At 50.3% G+C, this 24,597-nt stretch overlaps 1 protein-coding gene across 5 annotated transcripts in view; it reads right to left on the bottom strand.

Moving 5' to 3' along the window:
- Window positions 1-1,466: 1,466 nt before the first annotated feature.
- The window catches only part of LOC130205992 (microtubule-associated protein 4), a 51,737-nt gene continuing 28,606 nt past the window's right edge, over window positions 1,467-24,597 (bottom strand). For 3 of the 5 annotated variants that reach the window (XM_056433639.1, XM_056433640.1, XM_056433637.1), the window contains 11 exons: window positions 20,635-21,191; window positions 20,146-20,541; window positions 15,385-15,526; window positions 15,227-15,289; window positions 6,908-7,212; window positions 6,196-6,252; window positions 5,230-5,322; window positions 3,292-3,373; window positions 2,649-2,758; window positions 2,402-2,537; window positions 1,975-2,191 (listed from right to left, as the gene is read on the bottom strand). In XM_056433639.1, the coding sequence (XP_056289614.1) occupies window positions 2,184-2,191; window positions 2,402-2,537; window positions 2,649-2,758; window positions 3,292-3,373; window positions 5,230-5,322; window positions 6,196-6,252; window positions 6,908-7,212; window positions 15,227-15,289; window positions 15,385-15,526; window positions 20,146-20,541; window positions 20,635-21,191 (1,949 nt within the window). In that variant the 3' untranslated portion in view covers window positions 1,975-2,183. The other 2 variants (XM_056433638.1, XM_056433641.1) reach the window with 2 other exon arrangements.

The raw sequence follows: 24,597 nt of genomic DNA on the forward strand, positions 1-24,597 counted from the left end.
CACGTTAAGCTGTCTCACGGTGTTCAGGCTGTCAACACTCGGAGTCATCACACGTTTGTGGGGTAATAAAACAAGACATTTAATTCCAAGAGGCCCCACCAAGAAATGACTAAGATAAAAATATGTTTAAATTTTAGTAGCGAGACCGATACACTCCAGACAATAGCCAGACCCCTTCGTTAGAAACTCTACTGAGCGATGGTACCGACCCACAGCACACGATGATGCTCAGAGGATGATGTCACGCATGATGCTCAGAGGATGATGTCACGCATGATGCTCAGAGGATGATGTCACGCATGATGCTCAGAGGATGATGTCACGCATGATGCTCAGAGGATGATGTCACGCATGATGCTCAGAGGATGATGTCACGCATGATGCTCAGAGGATGATGTCACGCATGATGCTCAGAGGATGATGTCACGCATGATGCTCAGAGGATGATGTCACGCATGATGCTCAGAGGATGATGTCATGATGAAGGCATCTGGAGAACATTGCTCCAGGAGGAGAGTCACAGCATGTTGCACCGATACTCTGAAGAGGTGGAGACACACCTCAGAGATGCTACCGCTACGTGAGCTCAACCCTCATGGAGTGATAAGGGACTCCAGGAGCCTCCAGGAGCCTCCCTCTCACTGACTCCTCCCCGTGAATATCTTCACTGTGCGTCTCGGTTTAATAAAAACCTTCTGAGTGATGTTGGAGATAAAAGACTGCACGCAGAGAGAGAGAGAGAGAGAGAGAGACAGAGACAGAGAGAGAGAGACAGAGGGAGAGAGAGAGGGAGAGAGACAGAGAGAGAGACAGAGAGAGAGAGGGAGAGACAGAGAGAGAGAGGGAGAGAGAGAGAGAGAGAGAGAGAGACAGAGAGAGAGACAGAGAGAGAGAGGGAGAGACAGAGAGACAGAGAGAGAGACAGAGGGACAGAGAGAGAGAGGAGAGAGAGACAGAGAGAGAGACAGAGAGAGAGACAGAGAGAGAGACAGAGAGAGAGAGAGAGAGAGAGAGAGAGAGAGAGACAGAGAGAGAGAGACAGAGAGCGAGAGACAGAGAGAGAGAGACAGAGACAGAGAGACAGAGAGAGAGACAGAGGGAGAGAGACAGAGAGAGAGAGGGAGAGACAGAGAGAGAGAGACAGAGAGAGAGACAGAGAGACAGAGAGAGAGAGGGAGACAGAGAGATAGAGAGAGAGAGACAGAGAGCGAGAGACAGAGAGAGAGAGACAGAGAGAGAGAGACAGAGAGACATAAGGTCTGAACACTAAAGCTTTTGTACGATGTCGTCACAAACAGATTAAAGAGTAAAGAGACTAAAACGGTTCTAACTACTTGTTGTTGTGTTGCTTTGTTGTTGTTTATTTGTTTACGGTGATTGACAGAGGCGGATGAGATGCACTATGGATAAGATCACTGAGGCGAGGAAGAGGAGAAGCTGACCACTGATGAGGGTTCACCGGGGGTCAGGCCCCTAGGGGCCCCCCTGACTACAGCAACCATATATTACTCTACATAGATTCTTAAGTCTATAAAGGGGGGAGGGGGGGGGGGGAGAGGAGAGGGGGGGGGCTATAGCGCATGATGAAGAGCTCAGATGATGAGAACATGAACTACATGACGGGTTCTAACATGTCCAGCCACAGAGGGGTGGAGGTCCTGGAAGGAGCTGCTGCCCCTGAAGAGGCATGGAGGAGGAGCAGAGGAGGAGGAGCAGAGGAGGCCAAAAGATTCACTGAGGGAGACGGAGGATGGAGGAGCTGTGTGGGCGGGGCCTGTGGTCCTCCTGTGGGAGGAGCCAGGTGGAGGTGTAGAGGATGGAGGAGCTGTGTGGGCGGGGCCTGTGGTCCTCCTGGGGGAGGAGCCAGGTGGAGGTGTAGAGGATGGAGGAGCTGTGTGGGTGGGGCCTGTGGTCCTCCTGGGGGAGTAGCCAGGTGGAGGTGTAGAGGTTGAGCTTGAACGACTCAATCTGCGGCAGAAAGGTTGGAAGAGAAGAAAAAAAGGGAGGGGGAGACCAAAAAACACAGATAGGAGGAGGTGGGGAAGGGAGGAGGAGGTGGGGAAGGGAGGAGGAGGAGGAGGTGGGGAAGGGAGGAGGAGGTGAAGGGGAGGAGGAGGTGGGGAAGGGAGGAGGAGGTGATGACGCGGTGGGGAGGTTGAGATGAGGGACGAGGGACAGAAGAATTAGAGGCCTGCAAGATAAAAAGTCAGGAGACGACGGTGATCAGGATCTGATTGGACGAGACCACGGGACAAGTACACACACACACACACACACACACACACACACACAGACACACACACTCATACACACACACACACACAGACACACACACTCACACACACTCACACACACACACACACACACACACACTCACACACACACACAGACACACACGTACTTGTCTCGGGGATGTGTGAGGCCAGGGCCAGGCTCTCTCCCTCCTTCAGTCCGTTCTGGGGGCTCCCTGCCAGTCCGGACTCGGGGCCCGGAGACAAGGGGCCGCTCCCTTCGGGGGTCTCCTGGGGACCCTCAGCCTAGGAACAGGCACTTTGTTACATGATCAACTTATTGATCTCTCCTGTAGGATCTGGGACAGAGACACCTGGTCCTCTCCGTTGTGATTGGCTCCTCCCTGAAGGTCTCACCTTGGTGTCTCCTCCTCCTGAAGGACTCAGGTCCTCCACTGAGTCCACTTTGGACTGAGTCTTTTCCCTGAAGCTCACTTTGAGGGACTCGATCTTCGCGACGCCGACACCTGCAAACACACACACACGCAAACACACACACACGCACACACACACACACACATTGTTTACCTCATTACATAATCAGTTAGATAATCTGATTCTCTTATTATCTTGAATGTTTGATGTCTAATTGAAGTCTAATTGAAGTCTAATTGATGTCTAATTGAAGTCTAATTGAAGTCTAATTGAAGTCTATTTGATGTCTAATTGAAGTCTTACTGGTGTCTAATTGATGCCAGTTTGTTTTCATAAAACCACTGTTGTTTTTAAAAAGCGTTATTTGCTGGAAAGAAGAATTAAATATGCATGTATTTAAATATGTATTTATTAAATATGTATTTATTTGCTCCACAGGAGGAAAATGCTTTAAAATTAAATAATATATCTCAAATAAAATGACATTTTGCAGCCATGGCTTCAGATTGAAAGCCTGCGACTAAATGTAATATACGAGTTTATATTTGAATGTTCTTAGTGTCAGCATCTGTTGGATGAATCGTCAGGAGGCCTGCAGAGCGGCTCAGAGCGGCTGCTCCCTCACCAGGCTTGTGCTTGATGTTGTCCTTGGAGCCGCACCTGGAGGTCACCTTGCTGAGGTCCACCTTCTTGTTGAGGATCTGCACCTGTCAACGTCAACACCCGGTGAGCCCAGTGAAGGAGGCGGAGACACGAGGAACCAGGTCCTCCAGAGGGAACCAGGTCCATCAGGTCCTCCAGAAGGAACCAGGTCCATCAGGTCCTCCAGAGGGAACCAGGTCCTCCAGAGGGAACCCCTGAGTGCAGAGCCGAGGACATTGAACATAAATGTTGTCCGTATAGTTTTGGATCTGAGCTGTGAAGCTTCAGGGCGTCACTTGAGGAAGAACAACCCGGTCTCACCAGAGGCGGAGCCTATCGGAGGCGGAGCCTTCAGACTTTTTTATTTATTTAGTAAGTTAGTGAGAGTTTAAGGAAGTAAGGAAGCAAGGAAACAAGAGAGCAAGGTTCTGGGGGAGGGGGCTGTCCAACGAGTCCCTGGAATCCCAAAGGAGAGCAGAACTAAGCTGCAGCACCTCGACCTCTTTTAATAATAATAATATATCACTGATCCCCGTGGGTAACGTCTTCTCTACTTGACCATCCTTACGTATCGAGGAGCAGCGAGGACGAGGCCTGTAAACTCTGGGTGTAGGTCGTAAGGTCATAAGGTCATAGGCCTCTCATAAGGTTGTTATGAGGTTGTTCTTAGTTTGTACTCTAGGTTGAAATGCACTTATTGTAAGTCGCTTTGGATAAAAGCGTCTGCTAAATGACATGTAATGTAATGTAATGTAATAAGGTCATAGGCCTCTCATAAGGTCATAAGGCCATAAGGTCGTAGGCCTCTCATAAGGTCATAAGACCATAAGGTCGTAGGCCTCTCATAAGGCCATAGGCCTCTCATAAGGTCATAAGGCCATAAGGTCGTAGGCCTCTCATAAGGTCATAAGGTTGTAGGCCTCTCATAAGGTCATAGGCCTCTCATAAGGTTGTAGGCCTCTCATAAGGTCATAGGCCTCTCATAAGGCCATAAGGTTGTAGGCCTCTCATAAGGTCATAAGGTCGTAGGCCTCTCATAAGGTCATAAGGTTGTAGGCCTCTCATAAGGCCATAAGGTCGTAGGCCTCTCATAAGGTCGTAGGCCTCTCATAAGGTCATAAGGTTGTAGGCCTCTCATAAGGCCATAAGGTCGTAGGCCTCTCATAAGGTCGTATGCCTCTCATAAGGTCATAAGGTCGTAGGCCTCTCATAAGGTCGTAGGCCTCTCATAAGGTCATAAGGTTGTAGGCCTCTCATAAGGCCATAAGGTCGTAGGCCTCTCATAAGGCCATAAGGTTGTAGGCCTCTCATAAGGTCATAAGGTCGTAGGCCTCTCATAAGGTCATAAGGTTGTAGGCCTCTCATAAGGCCATAAGGTCGAGGCCTCATAAGGTCGTGGCCTCATAAGGTCATAAGGTTGTAGGCCTCTCATAAGGCCATAAGGTCGTAGGCCTCTCATAAGGTCGTAGGCCTCTCATAAGGCCATAAGGTCGTAGGCCTCTCATAAGGCCATAAGGTCGTAGGCCTCTCATAAGGTCGTAGGCCTCTCATAAGGCCATAAGGTCGTAGGCCTCTCATAAGGCCATAACCCGGTTCGTATAACGTGAATGAGTGTTGGTGGTGGGGGAGGGGCCGTAGGCGCTGATTGGGGGAGGGGCCGTAGGCGCTGATTGGCTGCCACGCTTCCGTCAGTCTGCCCCAGGGCAGCTGTGGCTACTGATGTAGCTTACCACCACCGGGATGACTGTGTGTGTGTGACTACTGGACTCTGTAAAGCGACTTCGGGATGTCGGCATGCCTTGAGAAGCGCTATATAAAATAAATGATTATTATTATTATTATTATAAGGTCGTAGGCCTCTCATAAGGCCATAAGGTCATAAGGTCGTAGGCCTCTCATAAGGCCATAAGGTCGTACTTACTTTCCCTCCTCCAGCAACGTGCTTCATATTTTCCTTGGAGCCCAAACGTGACGAGACGTGGCTGAAGTCCAACTTTATGGAGACTATCTGAACCTACAGGGACACGGCATAGCGGGGGGGGGGGGGTGTGAAGGGGGGGGGGAGAGGTGACCACAAATAGAAAAGGAGAGAGGAAAAGAGAAGAGGAGAAGAAGTCACCATCACGGGCCGGGTTTAGAGGAAAGGGGGCGGGGCCAGAACGACCTGTGAGCTGAGGGGCGCTTGATATCCACCACAGACCTGTGAGCTGAGGGGCGCTTGATATCCACCACAGACCTGTGAGCTGAGGGGCGCTTGATTCAATGACACAGTGACAGGAATCCAAACGGACTGGAGACCCTCAAGCGAGTCGGACAGAAAGCAGAAGAAGACTGAACGTCCTCAGAGGAGCTCATGAGACACAACACAGGCGGATAGTTCAGGGACGGGTCAGAGGTCAGAGGTTAGAGGTTAGAGGTCAGAGGACAGACGGACACAGATCACACCGGACGGGCAGTTACGTCCTGGTCTTCTCTTGAGACACGGAGACACAGACCGGCACGAGGAAACGGTCCTTCAGAGAGGAACCGACATCTCCAAGGGACCCCATGGGAGCCTCGTCTCTGTGTGTGTGTGTGTCTGTCTGTGTGTGTGTGTGTGTGTCTGTGTGGGTGTCTGTGTGGGTGTGTCTGTGTGTGTGTGTCTGTGTGTGTGTCTGTGTGGGTGTCTGTGTGTGTGTCTGTGTGTGTGTCTGTGTGGGTGTCTGTGTGTGTGTCTGTGTGGGTGTCTGTGTGTGTGTCTGTGTGGGTGTGTCTGTGTGTGTGTCTGTGTGTGTTTGTGGGTCGTGGGTTGTCATTGCCAACAAAAGATAAATAAAAGGTGGTGAAAATAAAACAATAAAACATGTCTGAACAGAAGAGAGGTGTGTGGTCATGGGGGGAGACTCACTTTGCCCAGGCTGGCTTCTCTGGAGGCGACGGCCCTGCTCTGAGAGGAGGAGGTTACCTGGGGAGACAAGACCCACCCGGGTCAGAGACCACATGGAGGAGGAGGGAGGAGATGGAGGAGATGGAGGAGGGAGGAGAGAGGAGGGAGGAGATGGAGGAGGGAGGAGATGGAGAAGATGGAGGAGGGAGGAGATGGAGGAGGGAAGAGATGGAGGAGGGAGGAGAGAGGATATGGAGGAGGGAGGAGATGGAGGAGGGAGGAAATGGAGGAGGGAGGAGAGAGGAGATGGAGATGGAGGAGGGAGGAGGGAGGAGGGAAGGTGGAGGAGATGGAGGAGGGAGGAGATGGAGAAGATGGAGGAGGGAGGAGGGAAGGTGGAGGGAGGAGGGAGGAGGGAGGAGATGGAGGAGATGGAGGAGATGGAGGAGGGAGGAGGCTCAAAGGAAGAAGCACGGGGATGAAGAGAAGTTGGAAAAACCAAAGAAGAAGCCGCCTGTGTGTGAGGAGACCACCTGGTGGGTGTGTCTGAGACCTCCAGCCCTCCAGACCTCCAGACCCCTAGACCTGCAGACCCCCAGACCTGCAGACCTCCAGACCCCCAGACCTGCAGACCCCCAAACCTGCAGACCTCCAGCCCTCCAGACCCCCAGACCTGCAGACCCCCAGACCCCCAGACCTGCAGACCCCCAGACCTCCAGACCCCCAGACCTACCTTCCCTCCTCCGGGCTGGTGCTTCATGTTGTCCGTGGAGCCGATCTTGGAGCGGGCTTGGCGGACGTCGGGGGTCGGTCCTGTGCTGGGGCGAGCCGTGTTCCTGGAGGAGGTGATGGAGGTGGAGGTGGAGGAGGAGGAGGCGGGCCGAGGAGCGCGAGCAACCGTGGCCTTCTTCTCTGGAACCGCGGAGGAGGAGGAGGAGGGGGGGGGCGGTTTGGCTGCTGAGGCTCTGGAGCGAGAGGCAGTGGCGGCGGTGGAAGCCGTGCTGAGGGTGGTGCTGGTGGTCTTGGGCTTGGTGGAGTCTGAGAGAGAGAGAGAGAGACAGAGAGAGAGAGAGATTGACAGAGACAGAGAGAGATGATGGTAACAGTCATAATGCTCTGCATGGTTTAACCACTAAGGACCCAGCATCCTGTCCTCCATGGAGCGGACCCCATGTGTGTGTGAGCGTCTCAGGGAACAACACTCACTCTTCTCTCTCATCCCTCATTTCACTCTTCTCTCTCATCCCTCACTTCACTCTTCTCTCTCATCCCTCACTTCACTCCTTCCTCTCATGATGCTGTCCCCAGGACCCTGAGACCCTCTGGTGTAAACTTTCCTCTGAAACACACACTCCTGTCACTGGGGAGAGGAGAGAGAGGGTGGTGGTGTGTGTGGGAGAGAGGGTGGTGGTGGAGGAAACACTGTGTGGGGGGGAGGGAGAGAGAGGGGTGGTGTGTGTGTGTGGGGGAGGAGAGAGGGGTGGTGGTGTGTGTGGGGAGGAGAGGGGGTGGTGTGTGTGGGGGGAGGAGAGAGGGGGGTGGTGGTGTGTGTGGGGGGGGGAGGAGAGAGGGGGGTGGTGGTGTGTGTGTGTGGGGGAGAGAGGTGGTGGTGTGTGTGTGGGGGGAGGAGAGGGGTGGTGGTGTGTGTGGGGGGAGAGGGGGTGTGTGTGTGTGTGGGGGGGAGAGGGGGTGGTGGTGTGTGTGTGGGGGGAGAGAGGGGTGGTGGTGTGTGTGTGGGGGAGAGAGGGGTGGTGGTGTGTGTGTGGGGGGAGGAGAGGGGGTGGTGGTGTGTGTGGGGAGGAGAGAGGGGTGGTGGTGTGTGTGGGGGGAGGAGAGGGGTGGTGGTGTGTGTGGGGAGGAGAGAGGGGTGGTGTGTGTGTGTGGGGAGGAGAGAGGGGTGGGTGTGTGTGGGGGAGGAGAGAGGGGTGGTGGTGTGTGGGGAGGAGAGGGGTGGTGGTGTGTGTGGGGGAGGGGGTGGTGGTGTGTGTGGGGGAGAGAGGGGGTGGTGGTGTGTGTGGGGGAGGAGAGGGGTGGTGGTGTGTGTGGGGGGGGGAGGAGAGAGGGGGGTGGTGTGTGTGTGTGTGTGTGTGTGTGTGTGTGTGTGTGTGTGGGGTAATCCTGTATTCTTGTTGTTCTTAGTTTGTACTCTAGGTTGATGCACTTATTGTAAGTCGCTTTGGATAAAAGCGTCTGCTAAATGACATGTAATGTAATCCACAGGCCTTTCAGCCCTACTCCTCGCTCTCTGTCTGCATTGTGATGCTCAGTCTCCTGCTGACGGCCTCAGAAAACATGTCTACTCACTTATCTGTTGACGGGGGAGAGGGTGGAGAGCGTAGATATGCACACACACACACATGTATACATATATACATATATACATATATATATATATGTATATATGTATGTATATATGTGCTTGCATCATAATCTACAGGCTGACAGTTCCCTCAGAGCGTGACCTGTTCCTGTTTCACTGTGGCAGGTGAACAGAGCGCTGTGATACCGCAGAAGGACATCAATACATATATTTTAGGGCTGCAACTAACGATTATTTTGATAATCGATTAATCGGTTGATTATTTTATCGATTAATCGATTAATCGGATAAAAAAACAAAAACTTTCATTTTCAACCCTTTATTCAAAACAGGGTCCGTACGGTCATGGAAAACCTGGAAAAGTCATGGAATTTTTAAATGGCTATTAGCAGGCCTAGAAAAGTAATTGAAAAAAATAAAATCCCAAAATATTTGGAAAAGTAATGCAAATTTGTTTTATTCAAATGTTAATTTACACGGTATATATACGGTATGCTTTGGAATTCTCATTGTTAGTTTAAATACTACATCTTCTCACTTTGTCACGTATAGACAGAGTTTTCACAAAATGTTTAATCATGGAATTTGGTTTAAAGTCATGGAAAGATCCTGGAGACCCACTGGTCACCATGGTGATGAACCCTGTTCACTGGTCATGGTGATGAACCTGTTCACTGGTCACCATGGTGATGAACCTGTTCACTGGTCACCATGTGATGAACCTGTTCACTGGTCACCATGTGATGAACCTGTTCACTGGTCACCATGGTGATGAACCTGTTCACTGGTCACCATGTGATGAACCTGTTCACTGGTCACCATGGTGATGAACCTGTTCACTGGTCACCATGGTGATGAACCTGTTCACTGGTCACCATGGTGATGAACCTGTTCACTGGTCAGCATGTGATGAACCTGTTCACTGGTCACCATGGTGATGAACCCTGTTCACTGGTCAGCATGGTGATGAACCTGTTCACTGGTCACCATGTGATGAACCTGTTCAATGGTCACCATGGTGATGAACCTGTTCACTGGTCAGCATGGTGACGAACCTGTTCACTGGTCACCATGGTGATGAACCTGTTCACTGGTCACCATGTGATGAACCTGTTCACTGGTCAGCATGGTGACGAACCTGTTCACTGGTCACCATGGTGATGAACCTGTTCACTGGTCACCATGTGATGAACCTGTTCACTGGTCACCATGGTGATGAACCTGTTCACTGGTCAGCATGGTGACGAACCTGTTCACTGGTCACCATGGTGATGAACCTGTTCACTGGTCACCATGGTGATGAACCTGTTCACTGGTCACCATGTGATGAACCTGTTCACTGGTCACCATGGTGATGGACCTGTTCACTGGTCACCATGTGATGAACCTGTTCACTGGTCACCATGGTGATGAACCCTGTTCACTGGTCAGCATGGTGATGAACCTGTTCCCTGGTCACCATGGTGATGAACCCTGTTCACTGGTCACCATGTGATGAACCTGTTCACTGGTCAGCATGGTGACGAACCTGTTCACTGGTCACCATGGTGATGAACCTGTTCACTGGTCAGCATGGTGACGAACCTGTTCACTGGTCACCATGGTGATGAACCTGTTCACTGGTCACCATGTGATGAACCTGTTCACTGGTCAGCATGGTGACGAACCTGTTCACTGGTCACCATGGTGATGAACCTGTTCACTGGTCAGCATGGTGACGAACCTGTTCACTGGTCACCATGGTGATGAACCTGTTCACTGGTCAGCATGGTGATGAACCTGTTCACTGGTCACCATGGTGATGAACCTGTTCACTGGTCACCATGTGATGAACCTGTTCACTGGTCACCATGGTGATGGACCTGTTCACTGGTCACCATGGTGATGAACCTGTTCACTGGTCACCATGGTGATGAACCTGTTCACTGGTCACCATGGTGATGAACCTGTTCACTGGTCACCATGTGATGAACCTGTTCACTGGTCACCATGGTGATGGACCTGTTCACTGGTCACCATGGTGATGAACCTGTTCACTGGTCAGCATGGTGATGAACCTGTTCACTGGTCACCATGTGATGAACCTGGTCACCATGTGATGAACCTGTTCACTGGTCACCATGGTGATGAACCTGTTCACTGGTCAGCATGGTGATGCTGACCAGTTTGCTCCCTGGTATAACCCTCAGACCCGCAAACTGAAGCAAACGTCACGAAAGCTTGAACGCATATGGCGTTCAACTAATCTCGAAGAATCCCGCTTAGTTTGGCGAGATAGTCTTAAAACATATAAGAAGGCCCTCCGTAATGCCAGAACAGCCTATTACTCATCAATAATAGAAAAAAATAAAAACAACCCCAGGTTTCTCTTCAGCACTGTAGCCAGGCTGACAGAGAGTCACAGCTCTGTGGAGCCGAGCATTCCTATAAACCTTAGTGGTAATGACTTTATGAACTTCTTTAATGAAAAGATTTTAACTATTAGGGACAAGATTAATAATCTCTTGCCCATAACCAGTGCCAATCTGTCCTCAAGTGGAATGGCCTTGGAAACCGCTGTATGCCCTGGTGTATATTTGGAGGATTTTCTCCTATCAACCGTGACCAATTATTTTCAACGGTTTCTACTTCGAACACGTCTACCTGTCTCTTGGACCCCATCCCGACGAGGCTGCTTAAAGACGTGTTGCCTTTAATTGGCGGCTCTCTATTAGATATTATCAATGTGTCTCTGCTAACAGGCCACATACCACACTCCTTCAAGGTGGCTGTTATTAAACCTCTCCTGAAGAAGCCCACTCTGGATCCAGAGGTATTGGCTAACTACAGACCGATCTCTAACCTCCCTTCCTCTCCAAGATCCTTGAGAAAGTGGTCGCAAATCAGTTGTGCGACTTTCTACATCATAATAGTTTATTTGAGAAATTTCAATCAGGATTTAGAAAACACCACAGCACCGAGACGGCACTGGTGAAAATTACAAATGACCTCTTAATGGCAGCAGATAAAGGACTCCTCTCTGTGCTGGTCTTGTTAGACCTTAGTGCTGCATTCGACACCATTGACCATGACATCCTGTTACAGAGACTGGAGCAGTCGATTGGCATTTCAGGCACGGCACTAATTTGGTTTAAATCCTATTTATCAGATCGATCTCAGTTTGTATTTGTAAACGATGACGCCTCGATAACCACCAACGTTAATCACGGAGTTCCACAAGGTTCCGTGCTTGGACCAATTTTATTTACCTTATACATGCTTCCTTTGGGCAATATTATCAGGAAACACTCCATAAAACACTCCATAAACTTTCATTGTTATGCAGATGATACTCAACTATATTTATCGATAAAACCAGAGGAGAGCAACCAACTCGGTAAAATTCAAGCATGTCTTAAAGACATAAAAACATGGATGACCTGCAACTTCTTGATGTTAAACTCAGACAAAACCGAAGTAATTTTACTCGGCCCTGAGCACCTCAGAGATCAATTATCTGGTGATGTGGATTCTGTAGACGGCATTGCCCTGGCATCCAACACCACTGTAAAGAATCTTGGCGTTATCTTTGATCGTGTCTTGTCCTTTAACTCCCACGTAAAGCAAATCTCAAGGACTGCATTCTTTCATCTACGTAATATTTCAAAAATCAGGCACATCTTGTCTCAAAAAGATGCAGAAAAATTGGTTCACGCGTTCGTTACTTCGAGACTGGATTACTGCAACTCCTTATTAGCAGGCTGCTCTAATAAATCTCTTAGGTCCCTCCAGTTGATCCAGAATGCTGCAGCTCGTGTTCTCACTAAAACTAAGAAAAGAGATCACATCACTCCTGCACTAGCTGCTCTGCACTGGCTCCCAGTAAAATCAAGAATCACTTTTAAAATTCTTCTCTTAACCTACAAAGCCTTGATTGGTGATGCTCCATCATATCTTAAGGAGCTTGTCGCACCATATTGCCCCACTAGAGAGCTACGCTCACTAAATGCGGACTACTTGTAGTTCCTAGAGTCTTAAAAAGTAGAATGGGAGCCAGAGCCTTTAGTTATCAAGCTCCTCTTTATGGAACCAGCTTCCAATTTCAGTCCGGGAGGCAGACACAGTCACCTCGTTTAAGAGTAGACTGAAGACCTTCCTCTTTGACAGAGCTTATAGTTAGGGCTGAATCAGGTTTGCCCTGGTCCAGCCCCTTGATATGCTGCTATAGGCTTATAGCTGCCGGGGACGTTAGGATGCACTGAGTACCTATCTCCTCTTTTTTCTCTCCTTAAGGATGAATTTTCATCTCTCAATCACACGTTACTAACTCTGCTTTCTCCCCGGAAGTCCTTTTGACTTTACGTCTCATGGGGTCATCGGACCCTATGAGACGGTATAGATCCTATCTGCCTGATGGATCGTCTGGGTCGTGGAATTCCTGCTCATGACTACGCCACTGTCCTGTTGAGACTCCGCCCACTCCTCCTCCCCACCGCCATCTGCCTGATGGATCGTGGAGGTCTCCATCGTGGAATATGCCTACTATGAACTATTCATACACTCTGTCATATTCATTGAATGTATTTTAACTCTAAATCTGTCCTTCTGTACACATTACATCTATTGCATCTGTCCATCCTAGGAGAGGGATCCTCCTCTGTTGCTCTCCTGCAGGGTTCTTCCTTTTTCCCCTGAAGGGTTATTTGGGAGTTTTTCCTGGTCCGATGTGAGGTTTTGGGGCAGGGATGTCTATGTGTACAGATTGTAAAGCACTCCGAGACAAATTTGTAATTTGTGAAATTGGGCTATACAAATAAACTGAATTGAATTGAATTGAATTCACTGGTCACCATGGTGATGAACCTGTTCACTGGTCAGCATGGTGATGAACCTGTTCACTGGTCACCATGGTGATGAACCTGTTCACTGGTCACCATGTGATGAACCTGTTCACTGGTCACCATGGTGATGAACCTGTTCACTGGTCACCATGGTGATGAACCTGTTCACTGGTCACCATGTGATGAACCTGTTCACTGGTCACCATGTGATGAACCTGTTCACTGGTCACCATGGTGATGAACCTGTTCACTGGTCACCATGTGATGAACCTGTTCACTGGTCACCATGGTGATGAACCTGTTCACTGGTCACCATGTGATGAACCTGTTCACTGGTCACCATGGTGATGAACCTGTTCACTGGTCACCATGTGATGAACCTGTTCACTGGTCACCATGGTGATGAACCTGTTCACTGGTCACCATGTGATGAACCTGTTCACTGGTCACCATGGTGATGAACCTGTTCACTGGTCACCATGTGATGAACCTGTTCACTGGTCACCATGGTGATGAACCTGTTCACTGGTCACCATGGTGATGAACCTGTTCACTGGTCACCATGTGATGAACCTGTTCACTGGTCACCATGGTGATGAACCTGTTCACTGGTCACCATGGTGATGAACCTGTTCACTGGTCACCATGGTGATGAACCTGTTCACTGGTCAGCATGTGATGAACCTGTTCACTGGTCACCATGGTGATGAACCTGTTCACTGGTCACCATGTGATGAACCTGTTCACTGGTCACCATGTGATGAACCTGTTCACTGGTCACCATGTGATGAACCTGTTCACTGGTCACCATGGTGATGAACCCTGTTCACTGGTCACTATGGTGATGAACCTGTTCACTGGTCACCATGGTGATGAACCTGTTCACTGGTCACCATGGTGATGGACCTGTTCACTGGTCACCATGTGATGAACCTGTTCACTGGTCACCATGTGGATGAACCTGTTCACTGGTCACCATGGTGATGAACCGTAACAGACTGACAGCTCTCCTCTCCTGAGCAGTGGTCCCCATGTGGCCCCGCCCCCTGAACAATACCAGAGACGCGTTCCGATGTATTATTTTGTTCACCTGGCCCGCTGCCGTTGAGATTGCAGTGAGACGCGGAAAAAATGTGAAGTGGTGCTCTTCTTCACAATAAAACATCTTTGATGGGACGTGTCGCGTCTCGGCCAATCAGCGTTCAGATGTCCACAGCGTTTGGGAAGTTAGGTTAGCTTGAATGTTAGTCCGCTACATCTGCTGCTGTCACGCTGCACGGTGTAGTGATACTAACAAAGTACCCGTACGTTAAACACGATGTGATTTAGCATATTGTTAGAGTATCGATACTTCATTAAAAGAGCGATCAGAGCTCACGCTGCTCCGCTCCGTTAAATGCTCTCTGCACGCGCAGCGAGTGGCGTCGTGGCTTATCTCCGTTGCCTTTCTCCGTGGAAAAATATTTTCCGCTATCCGCCACGGAATAAATAACCACGTTTTCTACGTTATCCTCTTGTGGAAATGCCACACGTGGTGACATGGAGCGCCCTGGTGTCTGGGGTCATGACGTCACCCGGAGGCGCACTTAGCTCCGTGAATGTCTCCGACTACGTGAAGGACTTCCGCATCCAGCGCCACGTGAGCAGCAGCAGCCAATTAGATTCATCAACAGAGGAGCAGCTCAGCGCTGATTGGCTCTCACAACGCAGCGTTCCGCTCTGGTTTCTCCTGCGCCGCTCTGCGCTCAACTCAACTTTGTTTATACTCCGTGACTTATTGAGCGCCGTAATAATCGCGCGACACAACGAATCGATAATGGAATTCGTTGCCAACTATTTTAATAATCGATTTTTATCGATTTTATCGATTCGTTGTTGCAGCCCTAATATATTTATCTATTTATATATTTACCTGTCGACGTCCTCACATCTCCGGGTTTCTTCTCGTCTCCCACTCTGCTGTCTGTCTTGGGGGCTGAAACACAGACGGCGAGCGGGGAACACGTTGCAGAGACGTGCACAGGCGTATCTGTGTGTGAGTGTGTGTGAGTGTGTGTGTGTGTGTGTTACCCAGAGGCCTTCTGGCTGCCGTGGTGACGGCGGGCCGAGTGGTCGTGCGTGTCGATGCGGCTCCATTTTTGGCGGCGCCGGTGGAGCCCGTTGAGGCGGCGGCGCTGGGCTTCGCCACCAGGGGGCGCCTCTCTGTCGTCGTCTGGAGAGGAAAAACACTTTGAAAACAAGCAAAGGCTGCGATGGACACACCATCGCCTACAGCAGGGGTCGGGACCCTCTGGCTCGAGCCATATCTGGCTCTTCCGGTGACAGCATATGGCTCCCAGACAATTTTTAGTTGAAAAAAAAAATCTCCACCGCCCCCCTGTCATGTTCTCTATCGCCCAGATGGCAGCAGCAGGATGTCAGGTCCCGTTCTTCAAGACGTCTTTGTTCTTTATTAAACTAAAGGTCTGTTGTTGGTCGTCTCTCCAGCAGCATGTCACTCTGTCTCTCGTGTCGCGTGAACACTTCTCGGCTCGTCGTCTCGTCCGCTGCAGAGCTCCATGCCGGCGTGTGTGCGCATCGGAGCGGACCAAAGAAAAAGTCACCTGCACCCCCCACATATTTAATTTATAATCCGTTAAAAATACTATCTGGCTCTCAATTAAATATATTTAGAAATATTTGGCTTTTATGGCTCTCCCATCAAAAAGGTTCCTGACCCTTGGTCTACATCCATGTCCCTGTGAGGATGATGAGGATGATGATGATGCATCTTCTGTCTGTACACCAGCTCAGTGACTCGCTGGAGAACCAGGTCAAAGGTCACTTCCCCCAATGCCTGGAACGTTGCTCCCTTTCCTTCAGGGACATATTCCCCCCCAAGACCCCCTAATAAACCTTCATACCCCTTCATACCCCCTAATAACCCTTCATAACCTTTAAGACCCCCTAATAACCCATCATAACCCTTAAGACCCCCTAATAACCCTTCATACCACTTAATAACCCTTCATACCCCTTAAGACCCCCTAATAACCCTTCATACCCCTTAATAACCCATAAGACCCCCTAATAACCCTTCATACCCCTTAAGACCCCCTAATAACCCTTCATACCCCTTAAGACCCCCTAATAACCCTTCATACCCCTTAAGACCGCCTAATAACCCTTCATACCCCTTAAGACCCCCTAATAACCCTTCATACCCCTTAATAAACCTTCATACCCCTTAAGACCCCCTAATAACCCTTCATACCCCTTAATAACCCTTTAGACCCCCTAATAACCCTTCATAACCCTTAAGACCCCCTAATAACCCTTCATACCCCCTAATAACCCTTAATAACCCTTCATACCCCTTAATAACCCTGTATGACGCCCCGCTTCACATACAGCTGAACTGAGTCTCAAGGCTCTTCGTTCCTATTGGCCGAGCAGTGGAGGAGGCGGGGCATGAGGGGAGGAGTCCCTGAGGACCAGTCTGAGACGATATCCTGAGGGTCTCAGTATTACTGGTGAGGCCAGATATCCTGTTACACATCATGTGATGTTTTATGATCATTTTGACTCACTGAGATAAAGATGAACTAGCTCAGTGTCAAATATACCATTCACTGGGGAAACAATATCATAATATATATGAACTAGAATGGGCACTCGGTAGAGCGCATACCTTCGCATATCACAAGATTGGGCATTGAATTATGAACATTTTGGCATTAGTTGCATGCCAATTGGACAAAAATGTATCGTGCTATGGTAAAAAAAGAGTTTGACCTTTCCATGACCTTGACCTTTGACCCGATTGATCCCAAAATCTAATCAAATGGTCCCCGGATAATAACCAATCATCCCACCAAATTTCATGCGATTCAAGAACATTTTGACCTGTTCATGACCTTTGACCTTGACCTTTGACCCGATCGATCCCAAAATCTAATCAACTGGTCCCCGGATAATAAACAATCATCCCACCAAATTTCATGCGATTCGGTTCAATACTTTTTGAGTTCTGCGGCATATTTTGACCTGTTCATGACCTTTGACCTTGACCTTTGACCCGATCGATCCCAAAATCTAATCAACTGGTCCCCGGATAATAAACAATCATCCCACCAAATTTCATGCGATTCGGTTCAATACTTTTTGAGTTTTGCGAATAACACGCATACAAATAAATAAATAAATAAATAAATAAATACACGGCGATCAAAACATAACCTTCCGGCATTTTCAATGCGAAGGTAATAAAGAACAGAGAGATGTCCAGAGTTATTTCTCTCGTTCACTGGAGACAGTTTATAACTCTTCCCTTCATTTGTCTCGAGTGAATATGAATGTAAGCATCCAACACTCGTTAATAACTACATATTTATGAAAGGATGAATTATATTATTTTATATTACATTATTTTATATTATATTATTTTATATTACATTATATTATATTATTTTATATTACATTATATTATATTATTTTATATTACATTATTTTTAGGGCTGGGCAACGATTACACATTTTAATCGCGATTAATCGCATGATTTCCCTGATTAATCGCATTTGTATACGCAAAATCCAATAATTAATTCAAAAGTAGTGTATAGCGCACTTCTATTTTAAATGTTCTGCCATATGAACTAAACTAAAATGAACTATACATGCCTAAAAGGTGCCTAATATTTCTAGACTGAAATAATATTGGCATTATAATTATTATAACTATGAGGATTTTTTAGTTGCCTATTTTGCGGAGCCCCTCAGGACGTGGTGCCCTCCGCACAGCGCGTAGTGAGCTATGGGAGCGGCGGCGCTGGGAGGAGTTTATAGCACAAACAATGAACTAGTGGAGGCGGCGAGGTGCTCCGTGTTGCCAGGTTGGAGACGGTGAAGTATCGTACCAAAGGCTCAACATGGTTGTATTTGGAGGATAATTATCGTGTATCTGGCAACCCTGAGATCGGTCGACCAATGACTGCTCTCTATACCGTTAGCTCACGCAAGAAGGTGGAACGTAAGGGAGATACCATTTCCACAACTTGTAAGGGGTAAATACTAGTTTATGAAAACCCAGAGAAACACAAATATCCGACGAAGCAAAATCTCAACGTTTTTGGAATCCCTGCCGGACGCATTTTGTAGGTCTCAGAAGCAGGACATGTCCGGGGAAAGAGGACGTCTGGTCCCCCTCACTAACCGGCCTGCAGTAGCTCTCCACTTCGCTGTGGCGTTGGTTCTCTTGGTTGATCTCCTCCCTGCAGTCAGTAGCTCTCCACTTCGCTGTGGCGTTGGTTCTCTTGGTTGATCTCCTCCCTGCAGTCTGTAGCTCTCCACTTCGCTGTGGCGTTGGTTCTCTTGGTTGATCTCCTCCCTGCAGTCTGTAGCTCTCCACTTCGCTGTGGCGTTGGTTCGCTTCTCTTGGTTGATCTCCTCCCTGCAGTCAGTAGCTCTCCACTTCGCTGTGGCGTTGGTTCTCTTCTCTTGGTTGATCTCCTCCCTGCAGTCAGTAGCTCTCCACTTCGCTGTGGCGTTGGTTCTCTTCTCTTGGTTGATCTCCTCCCTGCAGTCAGTAGCTCTCCACTTCGCTGTGGCGTTGGTTCGCTTCTCTTGGTTGATCTCCTCCCTGCAGTCAGTAGCTCTCCACTTCGCTGTGGCGTTGGTTCTCTTCTCTTGGTTGATCTCCTCCCTGCAGTCAGTAGCTCTCCACTTCGCTGTGGCGTTGGTTCTCTTCTCTTGGTTGATCTCCTCCTGCAGTCAGTAGCTCTCACTCGCTGTGGCGTTGGTTCTCTTCTCTTGGTTGATCTCCTCCCTGCAGTCAGTAGCTCTCCACTTCGCTGTGGCGTTGGTTCTCTTCTCTTGGTTGATCTCCTCCCTGCAGTCTGTAGCTCTCCACTTCGCTGTGGCGTTGGTTCTCTTGGTTGATCTCCTCCCTGCAGCTCGTCTGCCGAAGCCTCGCTCCACTGTGTGTTTGGTTGTATGATTCGCTGCATCAACGGTGTGTTTAGCATGTAAATGATATTTAAGGCTGGAAGTACTCCGGTGATAAGACAATTCATCTTGGCAGTATTACATATCACTTTGTTTCTGTCGACTCCGCCGTCTTTAAGAACTTTAAATTGAAAATGGGCATTTAAAATCTCCGTACTCTTCTCCATGTTTGTTAAACCGCGAATGACTTTCTTTTCCGGCTCCGCATCAATCAGTAGCAGACTTTTACAAAATAAAAGCCTGTGAGCAACACACTTTTACAATAATAAAATAAATAATAAAACCTGCGTTAACGCGCGATAAAATAATTATCGGCGTTAATTAATTGATGCGTGAACGCAAAATTAACGCGTTAACGTGCCCACCCCTAATTATTATATATTATATTATTTTATATTACATTATTTTATATTACATTATATTATTTTATATTACATTATATTATATTATTTTATATTACATTATTTTATATTACATTACATTAATTACATTATTTTATATTATATTATTTTATATTATATATATATATATTTATAGCCACCTGGACTTGCAGTTTCACTCTGTGCATCGTTTACTTTGAGCAGAGAGACAGCCAGCGCAGCTCCTCCCCCAGGTCCTAGTGCCCGGCTATTATACCAGTCAGTATGATCTTAGGGGGCTGAACGAGGCCCCTGGATGACGTGCCACAGAGCCCTGAGCCCTGAGCCCTGAGCCCTGAGCCCTGAGCCCTGAGCCATGAGCCCTGAACCCTGAACCACTCCCAGGATGTCAGGACTTGAGGTCCAGGTAGATGTCCTCAGTCTCACTGGAGACCAGAACCCGAGAACCGAGCCGACCGCCAACACCTACCTTGGGCCTGACATCTCGTGCGGTGCTGGTAGAGGAGGGTGCTGCAGGGCGGGTGGTGCTGGTGGAGGAGGGTGCTGCAGGGCGGGTGGTGCTGGTGGAGGAGGGTGCTGCAGGGCGGGTGGTGCTGGTGGAGGGTGCTGCAGGGCGGGTGGTGCTGGTGGAGGAGGGTGCTGCAGGGCGGGTGGTGCTGGTGGAGGAGGGTGCTGCAGGGCGGGTGGTGCTGGTGGAGGAGAGCCTCTTTGGACCAGCTGTGGGTAAGGCCCTGGCCGTGGCTGGTTTTCTGTCCGGGGTGGAGGTGGAGGACGTGGGGCGTTTAGGTGGAGCTGTGACCCCGGCGGCGGCACCCACACAAGTTTTAGTAGCGGCGGCGCTCGGCTTGGTCGCCACGGCAACCGGCTGCGAGGAGGAACGAGGAGAAGACAAGGTAAGCAGGAGGAACACGGAGGAGGAACATGGTGCTCAGTGAGGAGGAACATCCCATAAACCGACCTTAGCCTTCACTACCGGCTCCCTCCTCTGGGGGGCGCTGCTGCCAGCCGACACAGCTTGGCTTTTCTTGGCCTTCTCGGCGGCCTTGATGTCCTTCTTCTCCACAACCTTCTTGTTGACCTGCTTCTCCTCCTCCTCCTCCTCCAGCTGAGGGGCCGTCTTAACCTCCTTCATCTCCTTCTGCTGGAGCTCCTCGGTGGACTTCTCCTGCTGGTCTTTCTCCACCTCTGTTTCTCTCACCACCTTCTCCACCTTCAACACCTCCTCCTCGGTCATCCAGTCCACCTTCACTGCCTTCTGCTCCGTCACCTTCACCTTCTCCTTTTCTGTCTCCTTCTTTTCCTCCACCTCCGTCACCTTCACTTTCACCTCTTTAGTAATTCCTGCATCCTTCATCTCCTTCTCTTTCTCCTTCTCCACCTCTTTCTCCACCTTGGCTGGAGTCTCACTGACTGCGTACTCCACCTTGACGCTTCTCTGCTCGGCAACCAGAGGCTCCAACAGCTTCTCCTTCTCCACGCTGTCCTCCTTCTCCTCCTCCATCTTGTCAGGTTTTACTGAAAGACAATAGATTTGATGAGTCATGACGTCATCGTTCACGAGCAGCTGCAGAGCGTCGTCAACGGCGACAGCAGGTTGTCTCTGACTCTTTGACTCCTCCCACCTTTGGTCACCAAGAGAAAAGGAAAGTAATAACATCTCCAAAGGTTTTCTCCGTCTCATCCCGTCGTTCTGTCTAAACATCGAGGCCTCCCGTCTACGAGGAGAACCTCCACCAGAGTGAAGGACAGGCTACCAGTCAACAGGTGCAGAGGTCAGCGTGACCTTTGACCTCTAAACCCACTTCAACTTGCAAGTTGACGGATATTAGTGGCAAAATATGAATAAATTACTGGAAGGCGCTCAGACAGAAAACACACACACACACACACACACTCACAGAGACACACACACACACACACTCACAGAGACACACACACAGACACACTACGTAACACAGCGTGTTTTCCTTCATCAGAGGGTTAAATGAGCGTCCCCTCCTCTTCTTCATCCTCTAACGAAGACGTCTGGACATCGGCCTCAAACGAGCAAATACTGCCTGAGTCACTCCACAACCTTCCTCCAGCGCTCCCTCATCTCCTCTTCATCTCTCATTCACGGCTTCCTCATTCTTCACCTCAACCGTTGCTTCTTCATTCACCTCCCTCCCTTCTCAAACCTTCTCATCTCCAGAGTAAGAGCCAGACATGGAGACATGAAGACATGAAGACATGGAGACATGAAGACATGGAGACATGAAGACATGATGACATGGAGACAAGAAGACATGAAGACACGAAAACACGATGACATGGAGACAAGAAGACATGAGGACACGGAGACATGAATACATGGAGACAAGACATGGAGACAAGAAGACATGGAGACAAGAAGACATGGAGACATGAAGACACGGAGACATGGAGACAAGAAGACATGGAGACATGAAGACACGGAGACATGAAGACATGAAGACAAGAAGACATGGAGACAAGAAGACATGGAGACATGAAGACATGAAGACATGGAGACAAGACATGAAGACATGGAGACATGAAGACACGGAGACATGAAGACAAGACATGAAGACATGGAGACATGAAGACATGGAGACATGAAGACATGGACATGAAGACATGGAGACATGAAGACATGGAGACATGAAGACATGGAGACATGAAGACATGGAGACATGAAGACATGGAGACATGAAGACATGAAGACACGAAGACATGAAGACATGGAGACAAGACATGAAGACATGGAGACATGAAGACATGAAGACATGGAGACATGAAGACATGAAGACATGGAGACATGAAGACATGGAGACAAGACATGGAGACAAGAAGACATGAAGACATGGAGACATGAAGACATGAAGACATGAAGACATGGAGACATGAAGACATGAAGACATGGAGACATGAAGACATGGAGACATGAAGACATGAAGACATGGAGACATGAAGACATGGAGACATGAAGACATGGAGACATGAAGACATGGAGACATGAAGACATGGAGACATGAAGACATGGAGACATGAAGACATGAAGACGGCCAGAAGGAGACGGCCTTGCAGTGATGGGTTCTTGTCGTTGCGCGGCCACCAAACAGAACACATCAATACTTTATCTCTTCTCCCGTGAGCCCCTCCCCCGCATGCTGCACCCACTGCCAGCCTGAGGCCCCTCAGAGCGCCCGGCTCCTCCGGGAGGGGCCGCTAACACCTACCGGCCCCCGTGGTGAGTTCAGGGTCCGCTTCACTGCCACCGATCTCGGCCTCTCCGGCCGGGTCGGACCCGCGTCCGGGTTCCTCCTCGGCCCCGGAGTCTCCTTGTGAAGGAGAGCTGGAGGCCCGGCCCCCAGAGCCAGCGGGCTCTTCCTCCCCCGGGGCCTCCGGCGCCGCCGTCCTTCAGCGGCGGGAACGGGGACGGCGCCTGGCGGAGGTCGCTGTGGGCGGCGCCCGCTGCCGACAGGGTGGGTGGGGGGGCCCGGGACGGGTCCTCGGCCACGGTGAGCGAGCGCTTCATGGAGCGTGGCGAGCGGCGTGGAGCGCCCACGGGGGACGCCGGCTGCCCCGGCGCCGCCCCGGTGCCCTCTGGGTATTTACCGGGCAGCTCCAGACTGGTGGGTACCGACAGGTGGGAACACTCGGACATCGCCCGACGCATCGCCTTCCTCTGCTGCTCGGCCCGCCCCATGAAGCAGGGCTCCAACTCTTCCTCTCTCTCGTCTTCATCGCTGTCGCCCTCTGACGAGTCCTCGGCGGCTCCGCCTGCCGGGGACGCCTCCGTCAGGGAGGGAGGAGGCAGCTCCGCCCGCCGAGCCGGGGATCCAGGTCGAGGGGGCGGGGCCCCCCTGCTGGTGCCCCCTCCTCCCAGGGCAGGGGGCCGTCCGCCCGGGGAGGCGGGGGAGGGGGAGGAGGACCAGGGGCAGTCCGGGCTGTCCCCCGCGCTGCCCAGCGAGACGCCTCCGGCCCCGCTCGCCACCTTCGGCTCCGCCTCCTCGCCGCTGCCAGCTTGTCCCCGCCCCTCGGGGGGTCCGTGGGGGGGGGGCTGCCAGGCCCAGCTCTGAGCCGGCAGCACCGGCAGCTCGCTCAGCTCGCCGGGCGGCGGGTCGGAGAGAGAAGACATGGCTCCTCCTCTTTGTCTCAGGTGACGGAGGAGACCTCCAACACCTCCACCGCTCCTTTGTTGACGGCTGTTCCTCCTTCAGCCTCTCAGGTGTCAGGAGCCTCTGAGCCTCACACACACTGAGGCTACTGGAGGAGGAACAGCTCTCTCTCCCCCTCCCCCCCTCTCTCTCTGAGTGATCATGTGACCCAGTTGTGGCTGCCTATTGGCTGCTGGTTCCCAGATCCCTCCCACTGTGGTGGAGTGAGTACCCCCTCCCCTTTCTCTTTCTCTCCACGTTTTTCTCTCTCCCTTCAATCCCTTCCTTCTTTCTCTCGCTCCGTCTCATGGTAAAAAAGCACAATGCACACACACACACACACACAAACACATACACACACAAACACATACAAACACACACACACCCATCCACCCCCCGGTAGTCCCCGGTAACGAGACCTCGCTGTCTGTCAGACTCCATCTGGTCACATGTGGTACTTTTAGTCAGTATCACATGTTCTGGAGTGCATTAGATACACGTCAGTATATATCAGAGAGAGAGGTGATCACAGGTGTGGAGAGAGAGAGAGAGGTGATCACAGGTGTGGAGAGAGAGAGAGGTGATCACAGGTGTGGAGAGAGAGAGGTGATCACAGGTGTGGAGAGAGAGAGAGAGAGAGGTGATCACAGGTGTGGAGAGAGAGAGAGAGGTGATCACAGGTGTGGAGAGAGAGAGAGAGAGGTGATCACAGGTGTGGAGAGAGAGAGAGGTGATCACAGGTGTGGAGAGAGAGAGAGAGAGGT

Source organism: Pseudoliparis swirei, chromosome 16, assembly GCF_029220125.1.
Source record: "Pseudoliparis swirei isolate HS2019 ecotype Mariana Trench chromosome 16, NWPU_hadal_v1, whole genome shotgun sequence".
NCBI classification, from domain to species: Eukaryota; Metazoa; Chordata; class Actinopteri; order Perciformes; family Liparidae; genus Pseudoliparis; species Pseudoliparis swirei.